Here is a 25,817-nt window from a genome sequence, read left to right on the forward strand (position 1 = left end):
AGTTAGCTCATGTTAACCTAAGTATTATGGATCCCAAGGAGACCAGTCACTAATGTATGAGTCATAAACTTGTGTATCCCAGCACAACCTTAACAACCTCTCATGAGTTTCCTTCAGTAATATTCTTGACCTCTCTTAAGAAAAGTCCCTTCCTTTCTTCTTAACGATGCCATCTTACTTGTTTCTGCTACATTCTATTACCTTTGATTGCAACCCGACACATTGGCATGCCTTTTTTCTATGCATTTCTACACATACCTAGAAAATATCTCTATATTTTATTGTCTTATTTTGTTCAAAAGTGTATGAATGTTAATATTTTTTACTGAAGACCTTGTAAATATTTAAAACTTAAATTAGCCCATAAAAACAAGATGGTCAGAATGACATCTTGACAATGGATGACAATATCTTATAGAAGACTTCTATCTTATAGAATATAGAATGACAATATCTTATAACTATTAAAGACAACATAGTAATGGAATGTGAGTTTGAAACAGCTGGACAATAAATCAGTTTGAAATATTTCATATCTAGGGAGTTAAACTATGTAGCACAGTTAATCTGCTTGAAATTAATATGAAAAATATTTCTCAAAAAGAAGAAAAGCAGACATGCATAGGATCATTTAAGTAAACAGAACTATTTTGGTTGTTTCATTTGGGGAAAATACTGGCAGGAGAACCAAACTGATTATATATGAAGATGATAGTTAATCTATGAACACTTCAGACAGCTCATGGCCTTTCTTTCAGAAGCCCCTGTGTACAAAAGAGTAACACAGCAAGCCCGAGATCACTATCCTTAGAAAGTCCTGCTTGCAAGGATGGCCCCTGGCTGGCAACTTGGGAACCTGGGTCTCAGGAGTGTTCCCACCATTCCTGGTAAGAGTGGCTCACAGTGCCCAAACTGTGCCAGCACTGAGGTTTATGCTGAACACCTGCTTTCCTTCTGGATATTGGGAATTTTAAGTGTTTTAAGTGTTAAGTGCCTGGTATGCAACAGGTTGGGGGAATGCTTATGTGATCAGCCCCCAGTAAGAATCCTGGGCACTGGGTTCCTAATAAGCTGCCCTGAGAGACAACACTTCACAAGTGTTGTGGAATTTCTCACAGCTTAAGGGATTAAGCTCGTCCTATGTGAGTGCACAGGGAGAAGGCTCTTGGAAGCTTGCACCAGGCTTGCTCTGGACTTTTCCCTCTGACACTGGCATAAAGCGCAGCCATGAGTAGGGTGGTATTCTGAGTCCTGTGAGTCCTCTTAATGATTCCTCAAATCTGGGGGTGGTTCTGGAGGCCCCGTGACACACCCTGTACTTGGCCAACCTAAGTATATAGAATAGTATATAATGGACAAAGCAGAAGTGTGCCATATGGGTGCCATTCTGTCTGTAAAAGAGAAAATACTTCTATTTGAACATTTTCACATCTGCTTACATGCAGATGATTATGCACTTACCAGATCAATGGTTTTGGCTCTCTGTTTGGATTCATCATCACACCACGTTTCACACCACAGCCAGTCTTGAGGAAGAGACTTAATGGCAACTTGGTAAATCATATTGTTGGGAAGATCCTATATAAATATGATTTAAACAAAGAGACACAGAAATTAGAGGGAATAAGGTTGATGATGTTAATTAAAATAAAAATAGGTTAAAAAAAACATCAGCAGATCTATGATATCTATTTTTAAGCTATTAAATACTTACTATGACCCAATCATCTTGTGTCATGATGAACCCATGCACTAGAACTACGTCCACAGCTGCTCTGGTCTGGACTTCACCCCTGGCATCAGGGATGAAGTGGGAAGCCCAGACACCCACCACCCACATTCCTCCAAATAGCCTCACTGCCTCCACCTGCCCCGAGACACTGTAAACGATCACCCATACTAGCTGTCTCTAGCTGTTTCTGTCAGCTACCACCCACCCCACTCTCTAGATTCGGAGGTGACCTTTTATTTCCCTGTTAGGGAACAGTGCTCCAGGTATTTTCACATTTCTGCATAGTTCAGGACTTTCTAATCAAAGACTGCTGGCTCCTGGGTTAAAGGAACTTTATAGGGGATCCCTGGGTGGCTCAGTGGTTAAGTGCCTGCTTTAGGCCCAAGGCATGATCCTGGAGACCCGCGATTGAGTCCCACAATCAGGCTCCCTGCATGAAGCCTGCTTCTCCCTCTGCCTTTCTCTCTGTCTCTCATGAATAAATAAAATCTTAAAAAAAAAAAAGGAACTTTATAAGGTAAATAAGCCTCATTAGTGACAAAGACCTTTAGGTCCTGCCTACAACCACGTGAGTGCCCAAGCCCAGCCAACTCTTCAGATTAGATGGCAATCTCTGGCTCCCCAATGGTTTTGGCCTCATGAGAGACTGTGGGGCAGAATGCCCAGCTACGTCAGGCCCACCAAAACTGTGTGTTAGTGTAAGTGCTATTTTTGGGTAAGTCATAGGGAGCAATAGATAAGGATAATGGGATTTTTGTAGGATTTGCATGCACAAGTCTTTGTGTTGACATATGTTTTTATTTCACCTTGAAGTAGAATGGTCACAGGGTAGGTGTAAATTCAAGTTCATAAGAAATTGCCAAACTGTTTTCCAAAATGGCTACACAGCATTTTATATGTTCATGAGCAATGTATGCGAATTCTAGTTGCTCCACATCCTCGTCAACACTTAGTATGGTCAGTCTCTTTAATATCAACCATTCTAACAGTGTGTGGAATTATTCATTGTAGTTTTCTCATTTCCCTAATGACTATCTTCCAATCTTTCCATGGACTTCTGCCATTTGACCATCACCTTTGCAAAGTAAAGGATCTGTTAAAATCTGATTTTTTAAAAAACAAGATTATTTTCTTTCTTAGAAATGAATCTTGAAAGTTCTTTTATGTATTTGTTAATTATTTTCTATGTAAATCATACTTTTAACAGGTCTAAAAACATCTGCATAAACAAAGGCCACAGCGATTTATTTTCTCATCTTCTGAAAGTTTTATAGTTTTACATTTTATCTTTAGATCCATGTTACATTTTGAGTTAATTTTTATATGTAGTATGTATTAAGGATGGGAGCGTTTTTTTTTGTTTTGTTTTGCAAATGGATGTCTAATTGTTCCAGTACCATTTGTTTAGAAGGCTGTCTTTTATTGCCTTCACACTTTTGTCAAAAGTCAATTGTTCAAATGTATGGGTTATTTCTGGAATCTCTACTCCTATTTATGGATTGAATTACCTATCTTTACACCAAAGCACACTGTTTTGATTACAGTAGCTTTATAACAAATCTTGAAATCACGTAAAGTAGGTCTTCAAACTCCATTCTTCATCAAAGCTGTTTTGGCTATTTGCATTTCTATATGAACTTAATTTTAAAAATGCTATTAGAAATAGTATCTTTTCAGTTTCAATTTCCAAATGTTGCTAGTAAGTAGAAATACAGAACTGATTTTCATATATTGGTCTTATAGCTGCAGTATTACTAAGTATGCTTATTGGTTACATATAACTTTTTAGTAGATTACAGAGGATTTTCTACATAAATGATTCTACTGTCTCAAAAAGAGTTACTTATTCCTTGTTAATCCAATGCCTTTTATTCTTCTTGCCTTGCTGTATGTACTAGTACCTCTACTACAATGTTGAATGGAAATGGTGAGTAGATATCCTTGCTTTGTTCCCGATCTCAGGGGGAAGGCATTCAGTATTTCACCATTAAGTATGATGTTAGCTGTAAGTTTTTCATAGGTGTCTTTTTTTTAAATTTTATTTATTTATTTGTTTAGAGAGTGCAAAAAGAGGGAGAAGCAAAGGGAGAGGGAGAGAAAATCTAAAGCCAGGCTTTCTGCTGAGTGCACAGCCTGATGTGGGGCACTATCCATGACTGGTTTGTTTTATTAATTTTCTCAAAAAACCAGCTTTGGCTTCATAAGAAAATGTATAAAAACATCATTTTTAATCTAATTTTGACTCTAATATTAATTATTCCCTCTTTCCACTTAATTTGGTTTTAATTTGTTCTTTTTTTTTTTCTAGTTTCTAGGTAAAAAGCTGAGGTTGACACCTTTTTTATTTTCTTTTAGGGAAGTGTTTAGTCCTATGAATCTACCTCTAAGACCTGTTTTAACTGATTCAGATGATGTTCATTATCATTCACTTTGTATGTAAAGAGAAGGCTAAAATACAAATAAATTCAAGCGAAATGGTGGATGGCTTAGGTGACTCGTCAGAAGCCCAGAAAGGGGGCGCCTGGGTGGCTCATTGGTTGAACATCTGCCTTTGGCTCAGTTTGTGATCCTGGGGTCCTGGGACTGAGTTCCATATCAGGCTCCTCACAGGGCCTCTCTGTGTCTTTCATGAATAAATAAAAATCTTAAAAAAAAAAAGCCCAAAAAGGAAGATTAATGACAATGAATTCTGGGGTAGGAGCTTATGGATGAACCTATGAGAATGGCAAAAATGATCAAGATCTTTGTGTACTGCATGTTAAATATCTACCAGAAAGCATTCAACAGAAAAGTAGTACCAGGTGACACACAGAATGAATGTGACCTGTTGATGTAAGCAAGCCAGCCTTGGTCACTGACCACTCCAACGGTACAATGGGTACATGAAGGGGTATTCAATGAAGGCAGAAATGGAAACTATGTGTGGGCCCAATGGCATGGGCTCCCACTTACCAGGTCTGATCTAGCTCTTAGAGCTGCCAATAGCAGAGACAAACAGTGAGCTTCTGACATAGCATTTATACTTTGTAAAGACTAATCAACTGCTTGGTGGCAAGCTGACTAGATTGGACCCTTTCTAAACCAACTAGGGACATAGATTTTTCTGAACTGAATTATATACATTCTGTGTATAGGTCTGCCTTTCCTGCTCGCAAAGACTGAGTGCCATTACTGAAGGGCTTACAGAGCTATCCACTGAGAAGGGATTCCGTTTAATATTGCATTAGACCAAGAGACCCACTCCATAGCAAGGAAAGGAAGCCTGGCAGAGAGCACATGACCAAGAGATCCCATGGTCCTGTCGCATTCTACACCACCCAGAAGCTGCTGGCCTGATAGAGCAATAGAATGATTTACTGAAGGCACAAGAGGTGCTACCTTGGAGACAGTACCCTGCAAAAGTGGGGTGTCGTCCTCCAGAGGTAGCATTACAGTCTAAATCACCAGCCATTATATGGTGCTGTTTCGTCACATGGAAGAATTACATGGGTCCCAGGGGGCAAAGCAGAAATGATCCTGCTTATCCTCACTTCCAGTGACCCTCTTGGGGAAGCTGTGCTTGCTGTCCACATAATTCTGGGAGGTTCCGAGTCATATCATTAGGTTAAGCGAATCTGGAAATTTGTTGGCTAATTAGTTCAGGTGGGACACAGGACGAAGGGTATTTGTCTTAAAGATCAGAGATAGAGACATGTTTAAATGATGATGGAAATAAGAAAAATATATGGTAAGCAAGACAGAGCATGTAGTGGGGCAAAAAGGTCTAAGGAAAGAAAAGTGAAGATAAAGTATGATTTGTTTTGAAAATGTTGAACTGAAAGTGAAAAAATTATGTGTGAGTCAAGATAGTTGAGATACCCAATACAGAATTGTACCAAGGGGAGAAAGAGGCTGAAAATGTAAGATTTTGAAGGTTACAAGCAGGGAATTGGAACAGTCTGTATCTATGTGTCGAAAATGAGTCTGGGAACATTCTACTTACCTGATCGAGGTTTGAAAGACTGTTTGGATCTTGACTGAGAGCTTGGTACTGGCCCCGGAGCCTGTCCCCTGCTGCAATTCTTCGGAACTTCTTGAGATCCACTACATACAAGGCACTGCAACAGTGAACCGTCTTGGTGGCTCAAGTTGGTCATGTATTTTCACTTCCCCCCAGTGACTGTCCACAGTAATGGAACTGACATTAGATAGCCCTGGGTCTAATAAGAATGAATCCTTTCATGAATTTTCTCCCAACTGTTTCTGAGAGGTCTGAGGTTTGTTATAAATACTGTTCGGATCATATCCTTGTAGAGTCACCTCAAGTTTTTTTCTAAGATAACATGAAAGTCATGGCTCTACAAAACAACAGCAGCTTTGAAAACAGACAGTAATGCAACAAGTTATTCTGTAACAAATTATTATTCTGTAGTGGTTAGGAGCTTCTCACTGGAGTCCTATTACTTGGGTTTAACTCCTGGGCTCAGCTATGCACTAACAGTATAAGCCTGGGCAAGTTACATGAGTGCTGTGTACCTCAGTTTCCACATCTATAAAAACGAGGGTAAGAGTATCTCAAAAGGTTGTCAGACAGATTTTATGAGTTAATTCATGTAAAGTCTTGTAAGAGTGACTGGCATGCAATAAACATTAATTGGTTGCCCTTATTGTCCGATTTCAAAAAAACTGAGTACTGTGATCCAATAAGTTATTTAGTTACTAAAAAGGAAGAGTAGAAGTTTTCTTACCTGATATGGTATTTCCTTCTTAAAAGATGTGATGCCCAGTATCCCTTTTTCCAGAAACGATATCCATCCATTTCAGTGCGGCTATCACAAAATGGGGTATACCCATAAGGTGCTCCATCCAGATCAAAATCTCGGAGTTCTGTTAAGTCATGTCTCACAATCTAAATAATTAAAATGGTTTCTCTGATGAAAACTATCAACTAATATAATGTTATTATTATATAATAAGCCCCTTTTTATGAGAATTTCAAATCATTACTTGACTGTGGAAATAAAAATTGTTTTTTTTTCTCACAGCTCTTTCAAGCAGTAGGGAGTTTACTAAGTTCCTTTTCTCTTGTTCTTATAGATTAAAAGAAACCTAAGATGTATATGCCTAGTCTATATGACAGTGGTCTTACTCAGTAACAAGAAGAGTTTGTTCTGTCATTTTTTTTTAAAGATTTATTTATTTGACAGAGAGTATGAGCGGGAGGAGGGGCAGAGAGAGAGAGGGATGAGCAGACTCCCTGCCAAGCACAGAGACCTACACAGAGCTTGATACCAGGATCCCGAGATCATGACCTGAGCAGAAATCAGAGCTACCCACGCATCCCTGGTCATGCCACTTTAATGAAGACAGTTTAAACAAAATGTATTTTGGGAAGAAATTAAATATTTCATAGTATGCCACTCTTAGTTTATCAAGGTATAGACTAATAATTCAAAATAATTATGATAAATCTCCATTATTGTAGTATTGACAAATATTAGTCTGAATGATAAAGAAAAACCTCCTGATGAATCTTCAATGGCTTTAATGAAATAATATTAGTATATTTCTTTTTTAAATAAAGATTTTATTTATTTAAGAGAGTGAGCAAGTGAGTGTGAGCAGGGGAAGGGGTAGAGCGGGAGGGAAATCATCCCAAGCGGACTCCATGCTGAGCCTGATGCAGGGCTAGATCCCAGGATCCTGACACCATGACCTGAGCTGAAACCAAGAGTTGGACGCTCAACCAACTGTGCCCTTCAGACACATTTTTTTTTTTTTAACAGATTCAAGCCTGCTGGGAAATATCACTGTGTAAGTTGGGGGAAGACAGGAGAAATATATTTTATGTTAGATGGTCTGTTTGGAAGTCCTTAGTTCATTACTCACATTTGCCAGTTTTCTTAATTTTTAATTATAATGATTTATACTTCTCAATTTGGAAAATACTACAAAAATAATAATAGAGTTTATAAATAAATTCTAATACAGGATTTGAAAATATACTTTTTGTCCTAAATATAAATTGTACTAACTTGTACAATTTATGTAATGTTAATATTTACACCTCACTGTTCTTAAAAATTCTGTGTATTTTTCAAATATTTTTTCCCATTGATGATTACAAAGGCATGCAAAGGGTAAATTTTTAGATATATAAATTTTGAAAGGTGAGTACTGTAATGGTTTTTTGGGGGCTAAATTTGGGACATTTTTCTCCCTTAAGTAGAGTGAGGAGGATTTGGCTAATGCCCACAATTGCCATGGGAGACTCAAGGAGAGTTACCTGTAATAGCCAATTTTTTCAGCAAGAAGAAATAGCTCATTTTAAACAATCAGCTCATTTTCATAGGAACTCAGACAACTACTTTTATTGTGACTAATGTCAGTACTTATTTTTTAATTACCAAAATTAAAAAACTACTACTTCAGAGAGAAAACTACCATGTCCTAAATAATAAGTGGTACTTCTTGTGATACATTTGATTTTCCCCTGGAATTCTGACAGTCTTTTTTTTAAAATTATTTTTAAAGATATTTTCCTTTTTTTTTTTAAAGATATTTTCCTTATGTATCATATTCCTGTCACATATTTTTATGTGGTGTGGTAACAAAGATAATAATGAACACCAGCAACATAAATGGAGTCCCTACACTCAGAAAGAAGGACAAAAAAAGTTAAGTGATACTAAAAACAATAATTAATCTTATTACCTGGTCAGCATCAACAAAAATGATTTTGTCCACTGCTAGAGGAAAAAGGACATCGAGGAAAAGAATTTTGTAACCCCAAATAATCCTCTGTTTTTCAGTCTGCTGATGAAGCCAGTGGGGCCATTTATATTGCACTAGTTCATACTGGAATCCATACTCCTCAGCCATGTGAGGAATTACCTCCTAAAAACATACACATACACACAAATCCAACATGTTCAAGGAAGAGAAAATAGTTTTTGTTTTAGAGAAAAAAATTAACATTGTAAAAAGTAGAGTTTTACTATAAATTGTTATAAGCTAATTGGTATAATGCCTAAATTACTTTTACAACTTACATCTATTATCGAAGAATACAAAAATGCTGACAAATATAAAAAGACAAGTATAGATGACATTAAAAAATAGGTACACCATATTGACTAGCAAGCTTATTAACTAAAATAAATGTTCCTCTAGTTTTTACTACCAATGTTTGACCTGAGAAAGCCTGACTATATGAAGAAAAGTGTCTGGATCTTGGAACATGGATGCATCAAACAGTTTATGTGAATGTGAATATGTTGGCTGGTCAGACAGATAAGACATGAAGAGGGTGTGCAAAAAAACACAAAATGAGTTGTAAATTGATAAATTAGGTTCTCTACAGAAGTTTCACATTTGAGATTTATGACTAATTCAAGAATTAAAAATACAGGGCAGTCACTGTGGATCTGGATGTTTGACATTAGATTCAGAGTCTTACAGATTTAGACTATCTTATTCTGTTTAAAACAGAGCTGTTAATGAAATACACTGTTGGCTAGGCTTGGCTCAAGAGCCCCAGAGTCAGAGGGAGAGTGCTACAACAGTGGGGAAAGATGGCTCAGCAGATAAGAGAACTTGCTTTTTCCTCCTCGGTTCTCATTTGTAGCTTGTTGCTGGTTATGCACCTAGTTTAATTTTCTTCCTTTTGTAGGCAATTTTGTGGAATTAAATTACATTCCTTAGAGTAAGCAGTGGTCTTATCTGTGAATTGAAATGTTGCAATTATGGCTGGGACAGTTGCTGAGAACCATTGTTTTGGTTTCAAATTTTTAAAAAAGTATACTAGGAGAAAGTAGAAAAGCTAATCCACAAATATGCATTAACATTTTCACAGAGCATGTCCTAGGTGCCAGGCACTACTATAGGACCTACGGATACAGAAGGGAACAAAATAGATACAGGTCATGGTCCCCATAAGGCTTATATTTTAGAGGTGGTGGGCAGAAAATAAAAGAAAGTCATCTACAGAACATAGTGGTAGGGGGAAAGTTTTAAAAAGGGGAGGGAAGTAGAGTGAAAAATCAGAATGGACTGTAATTTGAGATTATGGGTCAGGAAAGGATCATTCACTAAGTAGGTATAATTCATCAAAGATTTGAAGGAAAAGATGAAGTATGTTTTGAAAATTGGAAGGAAAGATCTAGTAGGTATAATTCATCAAAGATTTGAAGGAAAAGATGAAGTATGTTTTGAAAATTGGAAGGAAAGATGTAGAGAACTAGTGATTTCTGTATCTGACTGCTGGTTATGCGGTATTTTAACTTTTTAAAATTTCATCCAAGCTGCACACTTATGATTTGTACACACTGTGCTTCACTGAAAAGTTTCAAAAAGATAAACATTTTGAGAGAAAGGAACAGAATTCCAAAAAGACAGAAAATGCTATTTCAGATATGCTGTTACTTTTGGCCATGTGGTAGAGTAAGAACATTATGTAGATATGGCGCTATGTTTCCACTGAATGGTATCACTGCCTGCTAAGAGAATCTTCAGATTGTACTATCTTGTACTTCTGTACTTCTACTATCTGTAGAATTAATCCCCTTATGTAGTGTTTGTCAAGTAGGATAACATCAAAAATTTGGTAAACATGGGATCCCTGTGTGGCTCAGCGGTTTAGTGCCTGCCTTTGGCCCAGGGCATGATCCTGGATTCCCGGGATTGAGTCCCACATCAGGCTCCCAGCATGGAGCCTGCTTCTCCCTCTGCCTGTGTCTCTGCCCCACCCCCACTTTGTCTCTAATGAATAAATAAAATCTTAAAAAAAAACCCACAAAAATTTGGTAACAAACTAGTATGACTTATTTATACTAATGAGTTCTTTCTCAGTTTATCTACTGCTAAATGTAGCACTCTTGGTGGTGGCTGTGGGAAAGGCTGTGACATAGGGTAAAGCACCTGGGCTTTAAGGGCAGAATGCTTGGGATCAGATCTCAGCTATGTTCCTAATTAGCTGTTTGATCTCAAGCCTCAGCTTTAAATGACAGATTTTGCTCAAAGAAGCGTTAGGGACTTTGCCCCAGGTTCCTAGGAGGTAGCCTCTATCCTTGTACTGTCCTGCCTTGGGCCACACCAAATAGTCTCTGCTAACAATGGGACTTAAAGTTGGGACTCTGAGCCACAAGGTATCATGACGCTCAACCTCTGGAGGGGCTGGAGGCAAAAGTCAGTCAGGTGGCAGTCTGGTGGGTCTATATGGCCAACCCCCCAGAAAACTCTGGACACCAAAGTCTGAGTGAACGTTCCTAGCTGGCATCATTCCACATGTATTGTTACAGGTTTGCTGGGAGAAATAGGCTCTGTCCACCAACTGGGACAGTACAGCTGGAAGCTCTGGCTCTGGTCTCCCCTGAACCCTGCCCTGTGCATACACATCTCCTTGCCTTATTCATTTTAATCTGTATTGTTTTGCTGTAATAAACTGTAACTGGGAATATAATGGCTTTTCTTAGTTCTGTGAGTCCTTCTAGTTAATCTCTGAACCTAAGGGTAGGCTTGGATACCTCCCAACTGTATAGGCCGGTTATGTGATTTCTGCATCTTGGCTTTCTGGGAACAGAATGCTATGAAGAGCAACTAAATCATGTAGGTAATAAAGTACTTAGCAATGTGCCAGCAATATTAGGGAATAAAAACATGGCTGGCTATTTTCATTTCTGCTTTTACCACTGGTTTTGGATTAGAAAAAGTGAACTCCTTTGAACTGCTAATGAATGAGACCCTAACTTACATGAAATCTGATGAACCTGTAGTATGGGAGAAACAGGGTACAGTTTGAGGCAGGAGTGTGAGGCTGAGTAAAGGGTAACAGTGGTTGGCCATCTGAAAACTTCTTAAGATAAAATTCCTCACACTTCTAAATATAGTACCCAAACCACCACCATAGCAATCACCATGCTACACAAAGATAAAAGAGCCTTTTTATTCTCGAGACTATCAAATTTATTTCCTATGATACAGTTTTTCATATTCTCCAGATACTACTGTTCTAGCCTATCTTTGTAAAATTATGACAGTATCTAATTCTTTTTATTGACAATCTGTACATATTTTTCATTGCCAAATTTTAATTATATTCATTATCATGAAAAGCCACCGATCTTCCTGATTTTAAACCATCTCCTTCTGTCCTTTTAAATACCTTAAAAACAGCATAGAATTTTTCTTTAGATAAAATAATAGTGAATACCAAAGTTTTAAAATTGATTAAAAACAGTAATTTCAAAAGACTCATTCTGAAAATATTATGTGAACTTACAACAATATAAAGAATTTACTATTCAAATATTGAACCATTGTATAATAAAAAGATTAATGCACTTACTTTAAATGTTGGTGAGAGATAATTTTTTAGAAACCAGAATTTCACAGGTGTTTTGGTGTTACGTAAAACAGAAAGCATCATAATTCTGTAAGGGAACATTAAACCCAGTAAGTTAACATTAATGGGAGTTCATCCTGTTTTCCCAAAGGCTTTTAATTATTATATATATAACTACCTACAGATACTAAGTTTTCACTATGAATTACGGAGAAATACTTAAGTACCTTCACAAATTATGATTCCTTGGCAAGTATATACTGTGTAAGGATATATACATTACACACACACACACACACACACACACACACACACACTATGCAGAATAAACTGATTTTCATTTGTTTCAGTAGACCCCGAAATAGTCTTGTTTAGTTGAACTACATTCTAATCTCCACTCTATTACTATGCTGCTAATATCAGGTATATGAAACAGGAAGAGTTGAATAACCTGTTTCAGTAAATTCACTGGATGGGTCACTTTTCTTCCTATGCTAGACCTCTGGCTGGAGAAGATACAGATCTATCTAAAGTGCCATATTAAAATATCAACACATATTCAAATATTTTTGAGAGATTCTCTGACATCCTTCTATATAAAAAATTTTAAAAACAGCCCTCTGTAGTTTGTAATTAGGCTTTCCTCCTCTTATCCTACCCCTCCTTTTTGTAAAATAAGGTATTTCCTCACCAGAAAAGGGAAATTTACTGTATATACATTTTTTCACATATCATATTGTTACAACAATATATGTTTATTTCCTAGCCATACAGAACCAATCTGTGTTTTAAAAATACACGTGGGGCGCCTGGTGGCTCAGTTAAGGATCCAACTCTTGATTTTGGTGCAGGTCATGATCTTGGGGTCATGGAATCAAGCCCTGTTCTCATAATTTTAAGTTAAGAAAGAAAAAAGTAGGGTGCTTGGGTAGCTCAGTTGGTTGAGCAACCGACTCGGTTTTGGCTCAGGTCATGATGTCAGGGTAGAGTCGTAAGATCAAGCCCCCATCTAGCTCCATGCTCAGTGGGGCGTCTGGTTGAGATCCTCTTCCTCCTCTGCTCTTCCCCCTAATTGCATGTACTCACTTTCTCTCTCTCTCTCTCTCTCAAATAAAGAAATAATTTTCAAAAAGAAAGAAAAAAGCAAGGTGCAGAACAACATATACTTTGTTATTTTTTAAGTAAAAAGTTAAAAATGAAGAAAATATATTTGCTTATCTAAATATATCTGACAAGTTATGAAAATAATATTGGTTTCCTGTTGGAAGGAGACTGGGTAATAAGAAAACAGGTGGATTTTTTTTCACTGTACATTCTTTTATTCTTCTAAACTTTTGAAATTCTTTTTGAACTATGTATTACTTTTCAAAGCATTGGATAAAAAATATACGTACCTTAAGAAGCGTTCATATAGATGGCCAGAAGCAACTGAAAAAATGTTTAGAATATCTGCTTCCTCTTTGTCTTTTTCTTTGTGCAACCTTCTTGTGAAACTTGGAATAAAAAGTAGTGATTGACAGTTTCATTTTATGCATTTGCAAACCTTACATTCCTAAATACTAAATTTAATATGCAATAAAAATAGGAAAATATCTCAAGTCCCATCTCATACACAAAAGTGACTGAATCTTTTATTTGGAGATTCATAATGCATAATTTTCCTTCCTTTTAATAATTTTATTGAATTAACTTTTTAATTTTTATATGCACAGATATTTGGAATGACTAAAATTTGGAAAAACATAAACAACTTATAATTACTACAGATATATTTTGCTAAACGCTGATTGTTAGGACACCATTTTTCAAATCTTTTCTTGTTGTAATCTCCCAGATAAGAAAAATGTGATTGACACTCCCAAGTTATGATTACAATTAAGATTTAAAAAGTGAAAGCATTATATTATCAACAAAACTTATGTGTCTGGAGGAGCTACCTTCCTGAACACAGGCCTTCTCCTTTCCTAACACAGCAGGGTTTGCTTCTGTACACCCTTTCTGTACAGCAAATGGTGAGCTATTATTTGATGGTCACCTGTATTCATTCTTGTCTCCATCTTCTGCATTTAATGGAAGCTTACGGATAGATACCCACTTTAAAATGCCCACATTCTGCTTTATTATCCTGTCAAACATACCTAACCTCCAAATGATCTCAAAATGAGGGGGTTTGAGCCCTTCTCAATCAATGCACATAAAGGAATAGAAACACCATTCTTATCAAACAGGGAGTCAACTACATAAAGAGGCCTAAACTGGGCACAATCCCAAATGATGGGAGCGCTTCTGATTGCCAAAATAAAATCTGACTAGGTTGTTGAATCTGGCTTAAACTTTCTATTTCCCACCCTTGATAAAAATGATCAGTGGTTCTCCATCATAACTCAAATGAAACTCAGATCTCTAAAATGGACTTTCCAAGTTCCCTACAATGTGGATCTATAGCAGTTTTTATTTTTGCATATCTAACATCCTTTATACTTCTAGTAACAATAACCCGGTATTTGGTCGGGGGGACATTCCTCCTCCAGTTTCATTCTGTGAGGTCTGGAGGGGAACAAGGCCCTCTCACCAGCTCTAGAGGTAGGCATATGACCCAAGCATGATCAGAATTACAGTGACCAGTTCTGTTTGGAACAAATGGCTAACAACTGGACAATGAGCCAGCCCTGGGACTTCTGCTCGTACTACATGGAAAGAAGCAAGCTCTTCCCACTGGAGATGGCAAGCTTTTCCTTATAAAAGTTCATTTGAAAATAAAGGGGGCACAGAGACTAGAACTAAGACATGGAGGAAGGGTTTCTAAATCATGTCACCTGAATGCCCAAAGCCAGCTCTACTCCTGGACTCTCCATATGTAAGCCAATATAGTCCTGTTTTGATGAATATAGGCCCTAACCTAATTTATAGACTCTTTATTACATTCAATGTCCCAGTGTTTCAGCTAAGCCGAGCTACTTCTGTTCCTATGAACCTACTCAATCTTTTTGTCTTCATACCTTTGCTCTATCTCCAACTTCTGAAACCCTGTCCCTCCTTCAGAACACATCTTGAGCACACACTTCTCCAAGGAGTCCTTCCAGAGATTCTTCCTAACTAGATGTAGTCTTTTTCTCCTGTAGTTTGCAGAGCACTTTACTCTTAGCTGTCTTACAGCTCTAGTTCCTATCCTGTTGTATTAACATTTATGTGTCGATCTCCCTCAAGAGGAGAGGATCTTTGCTTCACTTAGATGTTTACCATCTGCAGGCCTCCTGCATACTAGATTCCTGATGGATCAATCATCAGATGTTAAAACATTCACTAGTAATTACCTTTTAATGGAATCCCACATTCCTTTTTTCTTTTCATCTTTATCGGTAAGGATATCCTCCTTAATTTTGTCTGGCTTTTTTTGCACCTAGATAGCCCAGTAAAGAAAAATCTTAGAACTGTGTGGCTTTAAATATTATGCTGCATGCTTAAAAGTGAAACACATGGGGCAGGGTGACCCCTGTAAATCTAAGACAGGTATAGTGACAGGGCAAGTACATCACAGACACAATCTGGTTTCAGTGATCAGTTTAACCTCTTGTTGTTCGTTCTTTTGGTGATTACCTCCATACTGCCAAATAATGTGCTTATGCTTCTATTTACCGATTTATCAGCTTCAGATGTCATCTCCTAGCATATCTGGAATCACAGAGTTTAGACACTTTTTATTCTTTGTGATGAATAGAGGAGTAGAGCTTCCCTTATATCACTCTTCCTCTCTTTGTCTGGAAGCTTTGGTAGTAACATCATTATCATTATCTACCGAGTATCTTCACAGCTTCAAATAATACTTAAATATATATATTTTTTGTTCCAACACTTAGTTTCTCTTGTATTCTAAGATAAGGATACTAATAATATTTCTACCCTTTCCCTCCACCTCCCACCTTATATTAGCTGAACTTCTACTTAAGCATTGTATACACAGATAATACCTATATTTACTTTGATAGAACATTGTATCTTTGGCACTTAGCTGTTTATTCTACAGCTTGAAAGTCAGTAGGTAGTGCTTTATTGTGACAATGTAAATCTCATTCACTGAAGAGTCTGCAAGGCCACTATCACTGTGTTATATCTGTGCAGTTACAGTAATGTGACCCCTGTGCCAAGTGCAGGAAACTGGACATTTCAAATGGATTCTGCTTTCTTGCATTCCTCCAACAAACATTTTTTTTCTTGGAATTTTATTGCATTTATTTTGTTCTTGTGATGAGATAAATTTCTTCTCTACCACATATCTAACATGTTCCAGTTTATTATTCATGTTAATTGTGTGGAATTCTTGTCTTCTTGAAGATATTTTCCTTGGAGTTCAACAATTAACTGCCTATTTCTTTCAAAGCTTTCTTTGCATTAGTTTTCAGATTAATCTCACCATTTCTCGAAATACCTAACTTGTTTCTTGGTCTTCATCTTTATTGTGCTCACAAATACCTTCAAGAAGGGGTGTTAAAAATAATTTTTCTAAATCTTCACCCTTCAGAAAATAACTTTGTCATTACGTCTGAATCTGATTAAGAATTTGGCTAACGGATCCTAGCTTCAAAGTAATTTTCCTCTGAACACTAACGACTTTATTTTGCTGTCTTGTAACATCCATCTTGAAAATAAAAAGTCTGATGCTAGTGTGAGGGTCATTCTATGGCTGTGGCCTGCCTTTTCTCCTTGAGAGTTATTAGGGTCTCATGTGGTCCATTCTTCACTCATACTAACCTGTGGATCCTTTTGACATGAACATTTTTCTCTCTCCTTATCTGTGAAATACCTTCCCTCCTCCATTTTCTGTTCTTTTCTGTGGAACTCCTATTCACGGGCTGATCCTTAATGTTATCTTTTTTACTTCTCCTTTTCTATGTAATTCTGAGAGATGGGCAGTGAGGAGGTAAAACTGTATTATTAAAACCAACTGAAGGACCTAGGTGATTGGGCTACAGAAAGTCTGACTCTGGCAGGGGATGGTTATTACGCTCAAAGATTTGGTGGGTATGGTGAAAGAGTTTGACCTTCTTTGTACTACAGCATTACAAGTCAAATTAGAACCAATACAGAGAGTGAAAAAATTCAGCTCATGAATTTATGAAATGTTATGTTTTTACATTCTGTATATTTTTAAAATCCTCCCAAGACTTACTATTGTTTTATATGTTCACCGTTCATAGAATTATCCACAAATTTATCATTTTATCCTCTCTTCATTCATTTAAAATTTAAAATTTAAATCTTCGAAGATAATTTTTTTTTCTGCCTATGGTACCTCTTTTTAAGAACTTCTTTTATAGTGTGAATGTGCTGGCGGCAAATTAAGTTTTCTCCATTTGTCTGAAAATACCTTGTTTTATGTGTCCTCTTGAAAGATATCTTTTCAGGGTAAATTATTCTAGGTTGCCATTCCTTTTTTCATTCAGTGCTGTTAAATAACATTCCAGTACCTCCTGGGCCTTCATTCTTACTGCTGAGAAATCAATAGTCAGACTACCTATAGCTCTTTGAAGGTGATTTTTCCTTTTTCCTCTGATTGCTCTCAAGATTTCTCTTTTCTTTGGTATTCTGCAGTTTTATCAGAGTATAGGTGTGAATTTCTTTTAATTTTCTTGCTTGGGATCACTGGACTTCTTGAATATGTAAACTTGTATCTTTCATCAATTCATGAAAATTTTCAGCCATTAGTGCTTCAAATATTAGATGCACCTCTTCCTTTTTTTTTTTTTTAAATGTGAGTATAGTTGACATGCAATGTTACATTTACCTCATTCTTTCATCTTTATCTGGAACTCTATTTAAAATGATTTTAATTATTTACTACTCATAAAGCATTTTACAAACTGAACTACTTTATCCTTATAGCAGACATGTAAGGTAGGTTCCATTATTAACTACAATTTATAGATGAGGAAAATGAGACAGAAAGAGGCTAAGTAATCTATCCAGAGTCACACAGCTAGAGAGTGATAGAGCCAGATTAAGTTTAGTCCTGGAGTCTCACATTTTTCACTCTATTCTCTATGCCTTTTATGCTCTCTGCTGTATTATCCTCTTTTTAAATGTCCTTCTTGCATCAAGAATACCTTTTCTGGTCTATTTTCTGATTCACTAATTTTCTCTTTAGACATGTAAAAGTCATCCGTTGAATTCTTATTTTGGGTTATTGTATCACTCAGTTTCAGAAGTTCTACTTTAAAAAAAATCAGATATACACTTCTATAGTTTTCTGTTCCCTGCAATTATTTTCAAGCTTATCTTTTATTTCTTTAAATACTGTAAGCACAGTTGTTTCAGAGTCTGGTCAATAATTCTAATATAGAGAGTGTTTCTGTGTCTGCTTTCTGTTGTTTCTGCGGTTTTCTCTATGTATTTGGATACAGTAATCTTACTCCAGAGATATATAGATGTTTCTGCCAAATGCCTGTACAATCTCATCAATGTGGACTAGTTCAGTGCAAAATCAAAGCTCAGGGTTTCCTGGACTACTTGCACAATAAAAATTTGGGCTAAAAGACTGTGTAGAATAATTTACTAGGGTTCATCCTTACCCTGAAGCTATAGCCAGCTTATTGCAGAGAGGGTCTTCTAACAGATTACCCACTTTATATGGGTCCAGGGTTTTACTTTCTGTCCCCATCACCCTGCAAGTTAAATCAAAATGATAGTTCAGGTGTATCAGGATGGACAAATATTCTCAGGACAAGAGAAGTTTCTGTGCTTGCTTACTTCACTAGGCTCTTATTTTCCCTTTAATTTTGGTTTTGTATTTCCTTGTTATCCTTATTATTTTGTTACTGTCAGATCCTCATTGCTTTTAAGATGTTTCAAAAACATTTACCTAACATTTTTACTAGTTTTAAGTAGGTAAGTGCTAAGTTCATCCAAAGAAGTATGGGATCCCTGGGTGGCGCAGTGGTTTGGCGCCTGCCTTTGGCCCAGGGCGCGATCCTGGAGACCCGGGATCGAATCCCACGTCAGGCTCCCGGTGCATGGAGCCTGCTTCTCCCTCTGCCTGTGTCTCTGCCTCTCTCTCTCTCTCTCTGTGTGACTATCATAAATAAATAAAAATTAAAAAAAAAAAAAAAAAACAAAGAAGTAAATCTACCATCATTAAAATCTCCTTTTCTTTCTCTTTTTTTTCTTTTCTCTTTGGTAAAGTAAAGAAGCATCACTTTTTCTTTTCAGGGCTAACTTTCAATCTGTGTTCCTGATCTCATCTCTTGAGCCTAATTTGTAACATTATCTGGCTATGGATACAGTAGATATAACAGACATATCCTAACTTAACAAAAGTTGTTCCTTCTCTTCATGAACTTAATCCTCTTCTTTCTTTTATGTCAGAGTTCCAATAAAATATTTTAGGTAGTAAAACTGCAAAATGAGTTGTAAATAAAATTAATCAGCTAAGGACAAAAAAGATAATTCTTAATACTGAGAACAAACAACAAGACTTTCTGCCTCACATACTTGTACTTCCAGTATTTTGCTCTTGAAGCTGTTTATCACAACAATGACATCTTCCAGGTCTGGTTCAGAGTCAGTTTCTTCATGCCTAAAAGCAGAAAAACATGTGAATGTTTATAATCAACTCCAGAAAAGACATGCAATTATGATGGTATAAATAACAGAATAAATTCATTTGCAATAAACGTAAGCATAACATCACTGTGTATATATATTTGCTGTTTCTATAGTCAGGATATGCTATAATACACAATTTTCAAAATTATCCAATTTTAACTTAATACAAATTAAAATTGCACAAAAGCAACTCACTAAATTCAATATTGCCTAATCACTGAGCAAGATTGAATTATTGCTTATCTTTGCCATCTATCAAGATTATCACAAAAGTCGAATCTATCATAGGTCTTTGATATATCACAGTGACAATTAAAATATGAAATGTTTTCGAGACTTTAAAATAAGTTGTTATATATCACAATTGAAGAAATTCTATGTCCAACAGCTTTTCAATATCCAGCAGCCATTTTCAAATACCAAAATTTGAAGTGTGTTGTTAAACCTGTAAGACTGAAAATGTGTCTATGATGGTCACCTGCATGACTTGAGTGTTTCTATTTTGTTATACATAATGTATCTCATTGTCTAATTTTCAAAACTGTATAAACAAGTATGACAGCTTTGACCAATAATTTTTGATACCATTTTATGTATAGAAAAATACATAGAATACTGTTAAAAACATTTACAATAAAGTTGAATTGTCAAAGAGGGGTCAGAGGTCAAATTAGTAGATACTCGGGATCCCTGGGTGGCGCAGTGGTTTGGCGCTTGCCTTTGGCCCAGGGCGCGATCCTGGAGACCCGGGATCGAATCCCACATCAGGCTCCCGGTGCATGGAGCCTGCTTCTCCCTCTGCCTATGTCTCTGCCTCTCTCTCTCTCTCTCTCTGTGACTATCATAAATAAATAAAAAAAATTTAAAAAAAAATTCAAATTAGTAGATACTCTGAGTCTAGTCAAATTCATAGCACACACCTGAAGACTTTCCTAAAATGAAAATCTGAGGGATTATGGGTCTATGCTAACACTCCCTCTTTCTCCCAATTCCCTAGCTGAGGTGGCTAAACCAAAGCAGAAGGCACAGCCATGCCCAACAATTACCACTATGAAATAGAGAGGGTTCTAATTTATATACTAGTCGTGTCAAATTTCTTAAAATTTTCAAGACTTTTCAATCATAAATGTTGCTCAAGGGCATCAGCAATTTTAGCCACTGAATCCACTGTCCAACAAGAGCAGGGTAGAGCCAGGTCACACACACTGTAGCTAGACTCACACAAGATCTAAAACAAACTCCCTCCATCCAACCAGATGGTAGAAGAAGTAGTGATGACGACTCTTATTCTATTTCAGGTATCATTTCAAGCACTTTAGAGATGGCAACTCATTTGATCCTTACAACCGTCCTTTGAGGAAGATAGAATTATGTTCCTAGATCCAAGAGCCCAGGTCATCTGGATCTTCCCAATTGCACTATTTGATTTTTATAAGTAATGCTAAGCAACTAAAAATCACTGGATACATGAGGATAGTGAGTAGCCTAAATGAAGGGAACAAGCTAAACAAGCAAGCAGAGGACATGGACTTCGCTGAGAAGGAACTAATGTAGGGGAAAAAAAAGAATTCAAAGAATTTATATACTCAATGAGATTTGGAAGAAGACTGTATCTTGGTAAAAGCCATCTACCTCAAATGAAAGGATTCACTACATCTCAGGAAGCATTATTATTTTATTCTTTTTAAAAAGGACACTCTTTTTAAAAGGACACATTCTATTTTTTTGGGAATTCTAAATATAAAAATTAAATTTTTGTAGAGGAAAAATAAATCACCCTTTCATTTCTCACCCAAAACACTGAAAACTTAATTTACACATAAAAATTTAAAAGTGGTTTATATAACTCACCCAATTATTTGATAAATATAACTCACCCAACTATTTTATAAATATCTTCAGATTTTCCTTGGCGTAATTTCAGTATCCAAGCACCTGGGTTTGCTTTTAATTGAAAATATCCCTTTTAGGATGAGAAAAATATGATTATAGTTATATGACTAAACATCCAATTGTTCAAAAAAGATTATACGAGGGTGTTTACTAACCAGAGTGAGTAAACTCTATAAATGAATTCCAAAGAGGAAGTTTTGCAATAACCTGAATAACACATCATGAAAGTATGATTCCCTTCATTTTTGTTTTAGTTAATTACCTTATTTAAGGATTCAACTTTGTTTTCTGGGAGCTGTTCAGCAATAGCAGGATAAAATCTATTTTGCTTTATTATTAGGAATACTTGAGAGGATTTTACCAAAACATGTAATGAAATACAATTGATAAAGTATTTCTAATACTTACGAGATTGGCCATTACTATTGTATCAACCACAACAGGATTATTTTTTGTGCCTAGTGTAAACTGCAGACCTCGAGGAGGTTGTTCTGTCATTGTATCAAAGCAATGTCCTTCAAGTAGTAGATATTCTAGTTCATATTCTGCTGTAACAGTTCTCTCAATCTATGGGAAAATGTCATTGTGTTTGGTATTAGTAACTCTCATAACACAAATTCTGTAATAAATAAATGTAATTATCTTAATATTAGCCCATGTATTGTGGGGGCAACACAAGTCTGTCTTTTTTGAGTGACTTAATAGTTGAATCAATTTCTTAAAGACCAAAACTCACGATGAATTTTTTTTTCCTTTCCTGTGACATCAGCTCTACTCTAACTTCATGATATATGCACCACTATCACAAGCAAGCAAGAGGTCATAAAATTGTAGTATTTGAAGATCTCTTCAAGGCCGAGTGAGATGGGAAACTCCTCAAAGAATCTGCTCCACTGGCTGTTGATCTAGAGCTAGCTCCTTTGGATCTGGCAAGACCGTCAACTTATCATCATCCATCACCTTTCTTATTAAAAACAAAACCAAAAACTAATATTTCATTGTTTTGCACTCAACATACTCAAAAAATTTAGCAAATGGAAAAGAGAAAAAAATAGAAATCACCTAGAGACTAAACATTCTTAATACATATCAACACTGATTTCTCTTTATCTTTTCCATAAATTTTTTTCTAAGAAAGTGTATCCAGTAGGGATGCTTGGGTGGTTCAGTTGGTTAAGCCTCTGCCTTTGACTCAGGTCATGATACCAGGGTACTGGTATCAAGTCCTGTCATCAGGCTCCTTGCTCAGCAGAGAGTCTGCTTCTCCCTCTGCCTGCCACTCCTCTGCTTGTGCTGACAAATAGTCTTAAAAACAAAAAAGTATAACCTGCATTTTCATTAAATATAGTTTTCTCAAATATATATATATTTCATATATATATATATATATATATATTAGTTTTCTATGAACATGTCTATCTCTACAAACATCCTTCTAAATGGCTAGACAGTCCAACTGTTTCCAGGTTTTCCTCTATTGCAAATGTTATAATGAATATTGTAGGGATAACACTGAAAAACATAAACAAACACAAGAATAAATCAAATGGTAAGTGATATTTACATAGTTTGGTAATTTTGTTGAGCAGATAAGATAGCTATGCTATCTATATCTTATTTCATTATAAGCTTCTGACACTTTTTAAATGGGTTTAGGATATAAAATATTTGAAAATATTTTCTATTGTATAGCTGCTTTTCTTTGTAATCCACAGAAATACTATTACTTGTGTACAGCATTTCTGAGTCTAGTTCTTAAGAACGGGAAATAGTGTTTGTTTCGACATTAGTTGGAATCTGAGTCAGTTGCTGAGCTATTATTAGTGTAGCAATGAACTTCATATACTTCACTAATTGTGTCCCCAGTCCTCACAGCACCATGTGTGGATGGAACTTTCACATGACACAGTCTCAATGTGAGAATATTGTAGGGCAGAAAATAATTGTAGACCTTCTCTAAGTTCAATTCCTTTATTTTATAGACACGGGAATCGAACTCCATAGTAGTCATGAAGCTTAAATGTTTTTCTCTATGAATCAGATATCAGGGCAGAGTCCAAATATGTTCAATCATGTTGTGACTAATAATACCTTTATTTCATACTAATGTAAAACTTTCTCTTGTCCCTATAGTCATATAGCAGACAACAATTCTGTGGACTTACTTAAACCACAACAACAAAAGTAGCCAATTTATTTTTCAAAGAGTTCTTTCTAGTGAATATTTGAAGTTCATTAATAATTTCATAAAGGTAATTTAAGTTAAATTTGTTCTTATCAGGGTTTGTTTTTGCAAGGATAGGAATTTGTGATATTTTGTGACAGCTCCTTTATATATTTACTTATCTGCTTCTAAGTATTAACTGTTGATATGAGACATGATTTTAATATCTTTCAAATATAACTTTGGGTGCATATTAATATTATTAATAGAAGCGTTTATTGTATTGTTCTGTGGCTAAATAGTAAGGAAGTTAGCCCCTTCCTTTAAAAGAAGTATAAGCTGGGATCCCTGGGTGGCTCAGTGGTTTGGCACCTGCCTTTGGCCCGGGGCATCATCCTGGGGTCCAGGGATCGAGTCCCGCATTGGGCTCCTTGCATGGAGCCTGCTTTTCCCTCTGCCTGTGTCTCTGTTTCTCTCCCTCTCTCTGTGTCTCTCATGAATGGATAAATAAAATCTTAAAAAAATAAAAGAAGTATAAGCTTAATTATAAAGATTATCACTTGGGTTTATTGACAATTATCTATGGTAGTAAAATAGGAATTCTTTAACAACTGCATTGGTAACAGGTGTTTAAATTACAGCTGACCCTTGAACAACTTGGGTTTGAACTGCGTGGGCCCACTTATATGTGGAGTTTAATAAATGTATTTTCTCTCCTTTATGACTTTTATCACATTTTCTCTTCTCCAGCTTACTTAGGAATTAAAAAATTAATTTATTAAGAGTACAATATATAATGAATGTAACATAGAATTGTATTGATTGACTGCTCATGGTTTTTTTAAAGATTTTATTTATTTATTCATGAGAGGCACAGAGAGAGAGGCAGAGACACAGGCAGAGGGAGAAACAGGCTCCATGCAGGGAGCCCGATGTGGGACTCAATCCCAGGACTCCAGCATCATGCCCTGAGCGGAAGGCAGATGCTCAACAACTGAACCACTGAGGAGTCCCTGCCTATGTTACCCATAAGGCTTCTTGTCAACAGTAGGCTATCAGTAGTTAAGTGTTGGGGGGGGGGGGTGTCAAAAGTTACAAGTGGATTTTCAACATGTCCTGACCCTCATGTTCAAGGGTCTACCGTATTGCTATTTCAGAAGCAGCTAGTACATTTTCCTGTGAATTTTTCTCTGGCATAGCCACATCCTATTGTCCTTCAGCAAACTTCTTCCTCACTTCCTCTTTCCTGGTAAACAAACATCCCCTACTGTTTCAGGTGTTCTGATACCTTTCAGATAAAGGCTGTAACTGAATACAACTGAATAGTCTCTGGATGCAGTCCTAATAACAAGTTCTGAGAAGAACCACCTCTCAACTCCAGGTAAAAGGGACTGCTTCTGTCTAAGCTTTCCTATAAACCACTTCTGTCACCCTTAATTATGATGATGAAGGATAGTTGGAAGGCAGGCAGGCAGGGACAAGGGCCCCTCCTAAGAGGAAACACCCTTATAAGGTTTTTATACCCACCCTAGAAGGAGCCCTCCACCCTTCCCCATGCGGTAGGTAGATGAAAAACCTGACTGGATGACAGTCTGCACGAAGGGTTAATCAGATTAAAACAGCCTGCCAACAAGGCCATAAAAATCCCTAGACTTAGAAACTCCACTGGCAACCCTTTCAGCTCTCCTCCCTCTTTGGGAGCCTTGTACTATCTCTAAATAAGCCTTGCTTTACTATCACTCAATAAACCTTGCTTTGCTGCCCGCCATTGTCTGGTTTGCCTCCTCATTCTTCAATGTATTTGACCAAGAACTGCAGACACCAAAGGAAAAAATCTTGTAGTACTGGCAATAATGCTGGCTGTGCCGTAAACCACGTGAACAAAGTTGTGGTGAAGGAGGGTTTTTCTCAAAATTTTTTAGGTCTTTATGTAATATCCAGGGATTAGACACGGCAAGGAGTACGCTGAGCCAGTGTGTGTCTCAAATCTCTCTTTACCAGCCTCATTTTTGCCAGTGTGCACTTTCCTTTTTACCTACAAATCCTTCCTTCTACTCCAGCAAGTGTCTCTACTTTGTTATTTCATATTCTTCTAGGATTGTTGCCAG

At 36.6% G+C, this 25,817-nt stretch overlaps 1 protein-coding gene across 6 annotated transcripts in view; it reads right to left on the minus strand.

Moving 5' to 3' along the window:
• The window catches only part of UGGT2 (UDP-glucose glycoprotein glucosyltransferase 2), a 188,006-nt gene that overhangs the window by 11,933 nt on the left and 150,256 nt on the right, over window positions 1-25,817 (minus strand). For all 6 annotated transcript variants that reach the window (XM_072760866.1, XM_072760864.1, XM_026003635.2 and 3 more), the window contains 10 exons: window positions 21,954-22,112; window positions 21,530-21,615; window positions 19,539-19,623; window positions 15,368-15,453; window positions 13,448-13,546; window positions 12,057-12,141; window positions 8,426-8,608; window positions 6,460-6,620; window positions 5,715-5,829; window positions 1,462-1,578 (listed from right to left, as the gene is read on the minus strand). In XM_072760866.1, coding sequence (XP_072616967.1) covers window positions 1,462-1,578; window positions 5,715-5,829; window positions 6,460-6,620; window positions 8,426-8,608; window positions 12,057-12,141; window positions 13,448-13,546; window positions 15,368-15,453; window positions 19,539-19,623; window positions 21,530-21,615; window positions 21,954-22,112 — 1,176 coding nt within the window. The remainder of the gene's footprint in view (window positions 1-1,461; window positions 1,579-5,714; window positions 5,830-6,459; window positions 6,621-8,425; window positions 8,609-12,056; window positions 12,142-13,447; window positions 13,547-15,367; window positions 15,454-19,538; window positions 19,624-21,529; window positions 21,616-21,953; window positions 22,113-25,817) is intronic.

This window comes from Vulpes vulpes, chromosome 6 (assembly GCF_048418805.1).
Source record: "Vulpes vulpes isolate BD-2025 chromosome 6, VulVul3, whole genome shotgun sequence".
In the NCBI taxonomy this organism is placed as follows: domain Eukaryota; kingdom Metazoa; phylum Chordata; class Mammalia; order Carnivora; family Canidae; genus Vulpes; species Vulpes vulpes.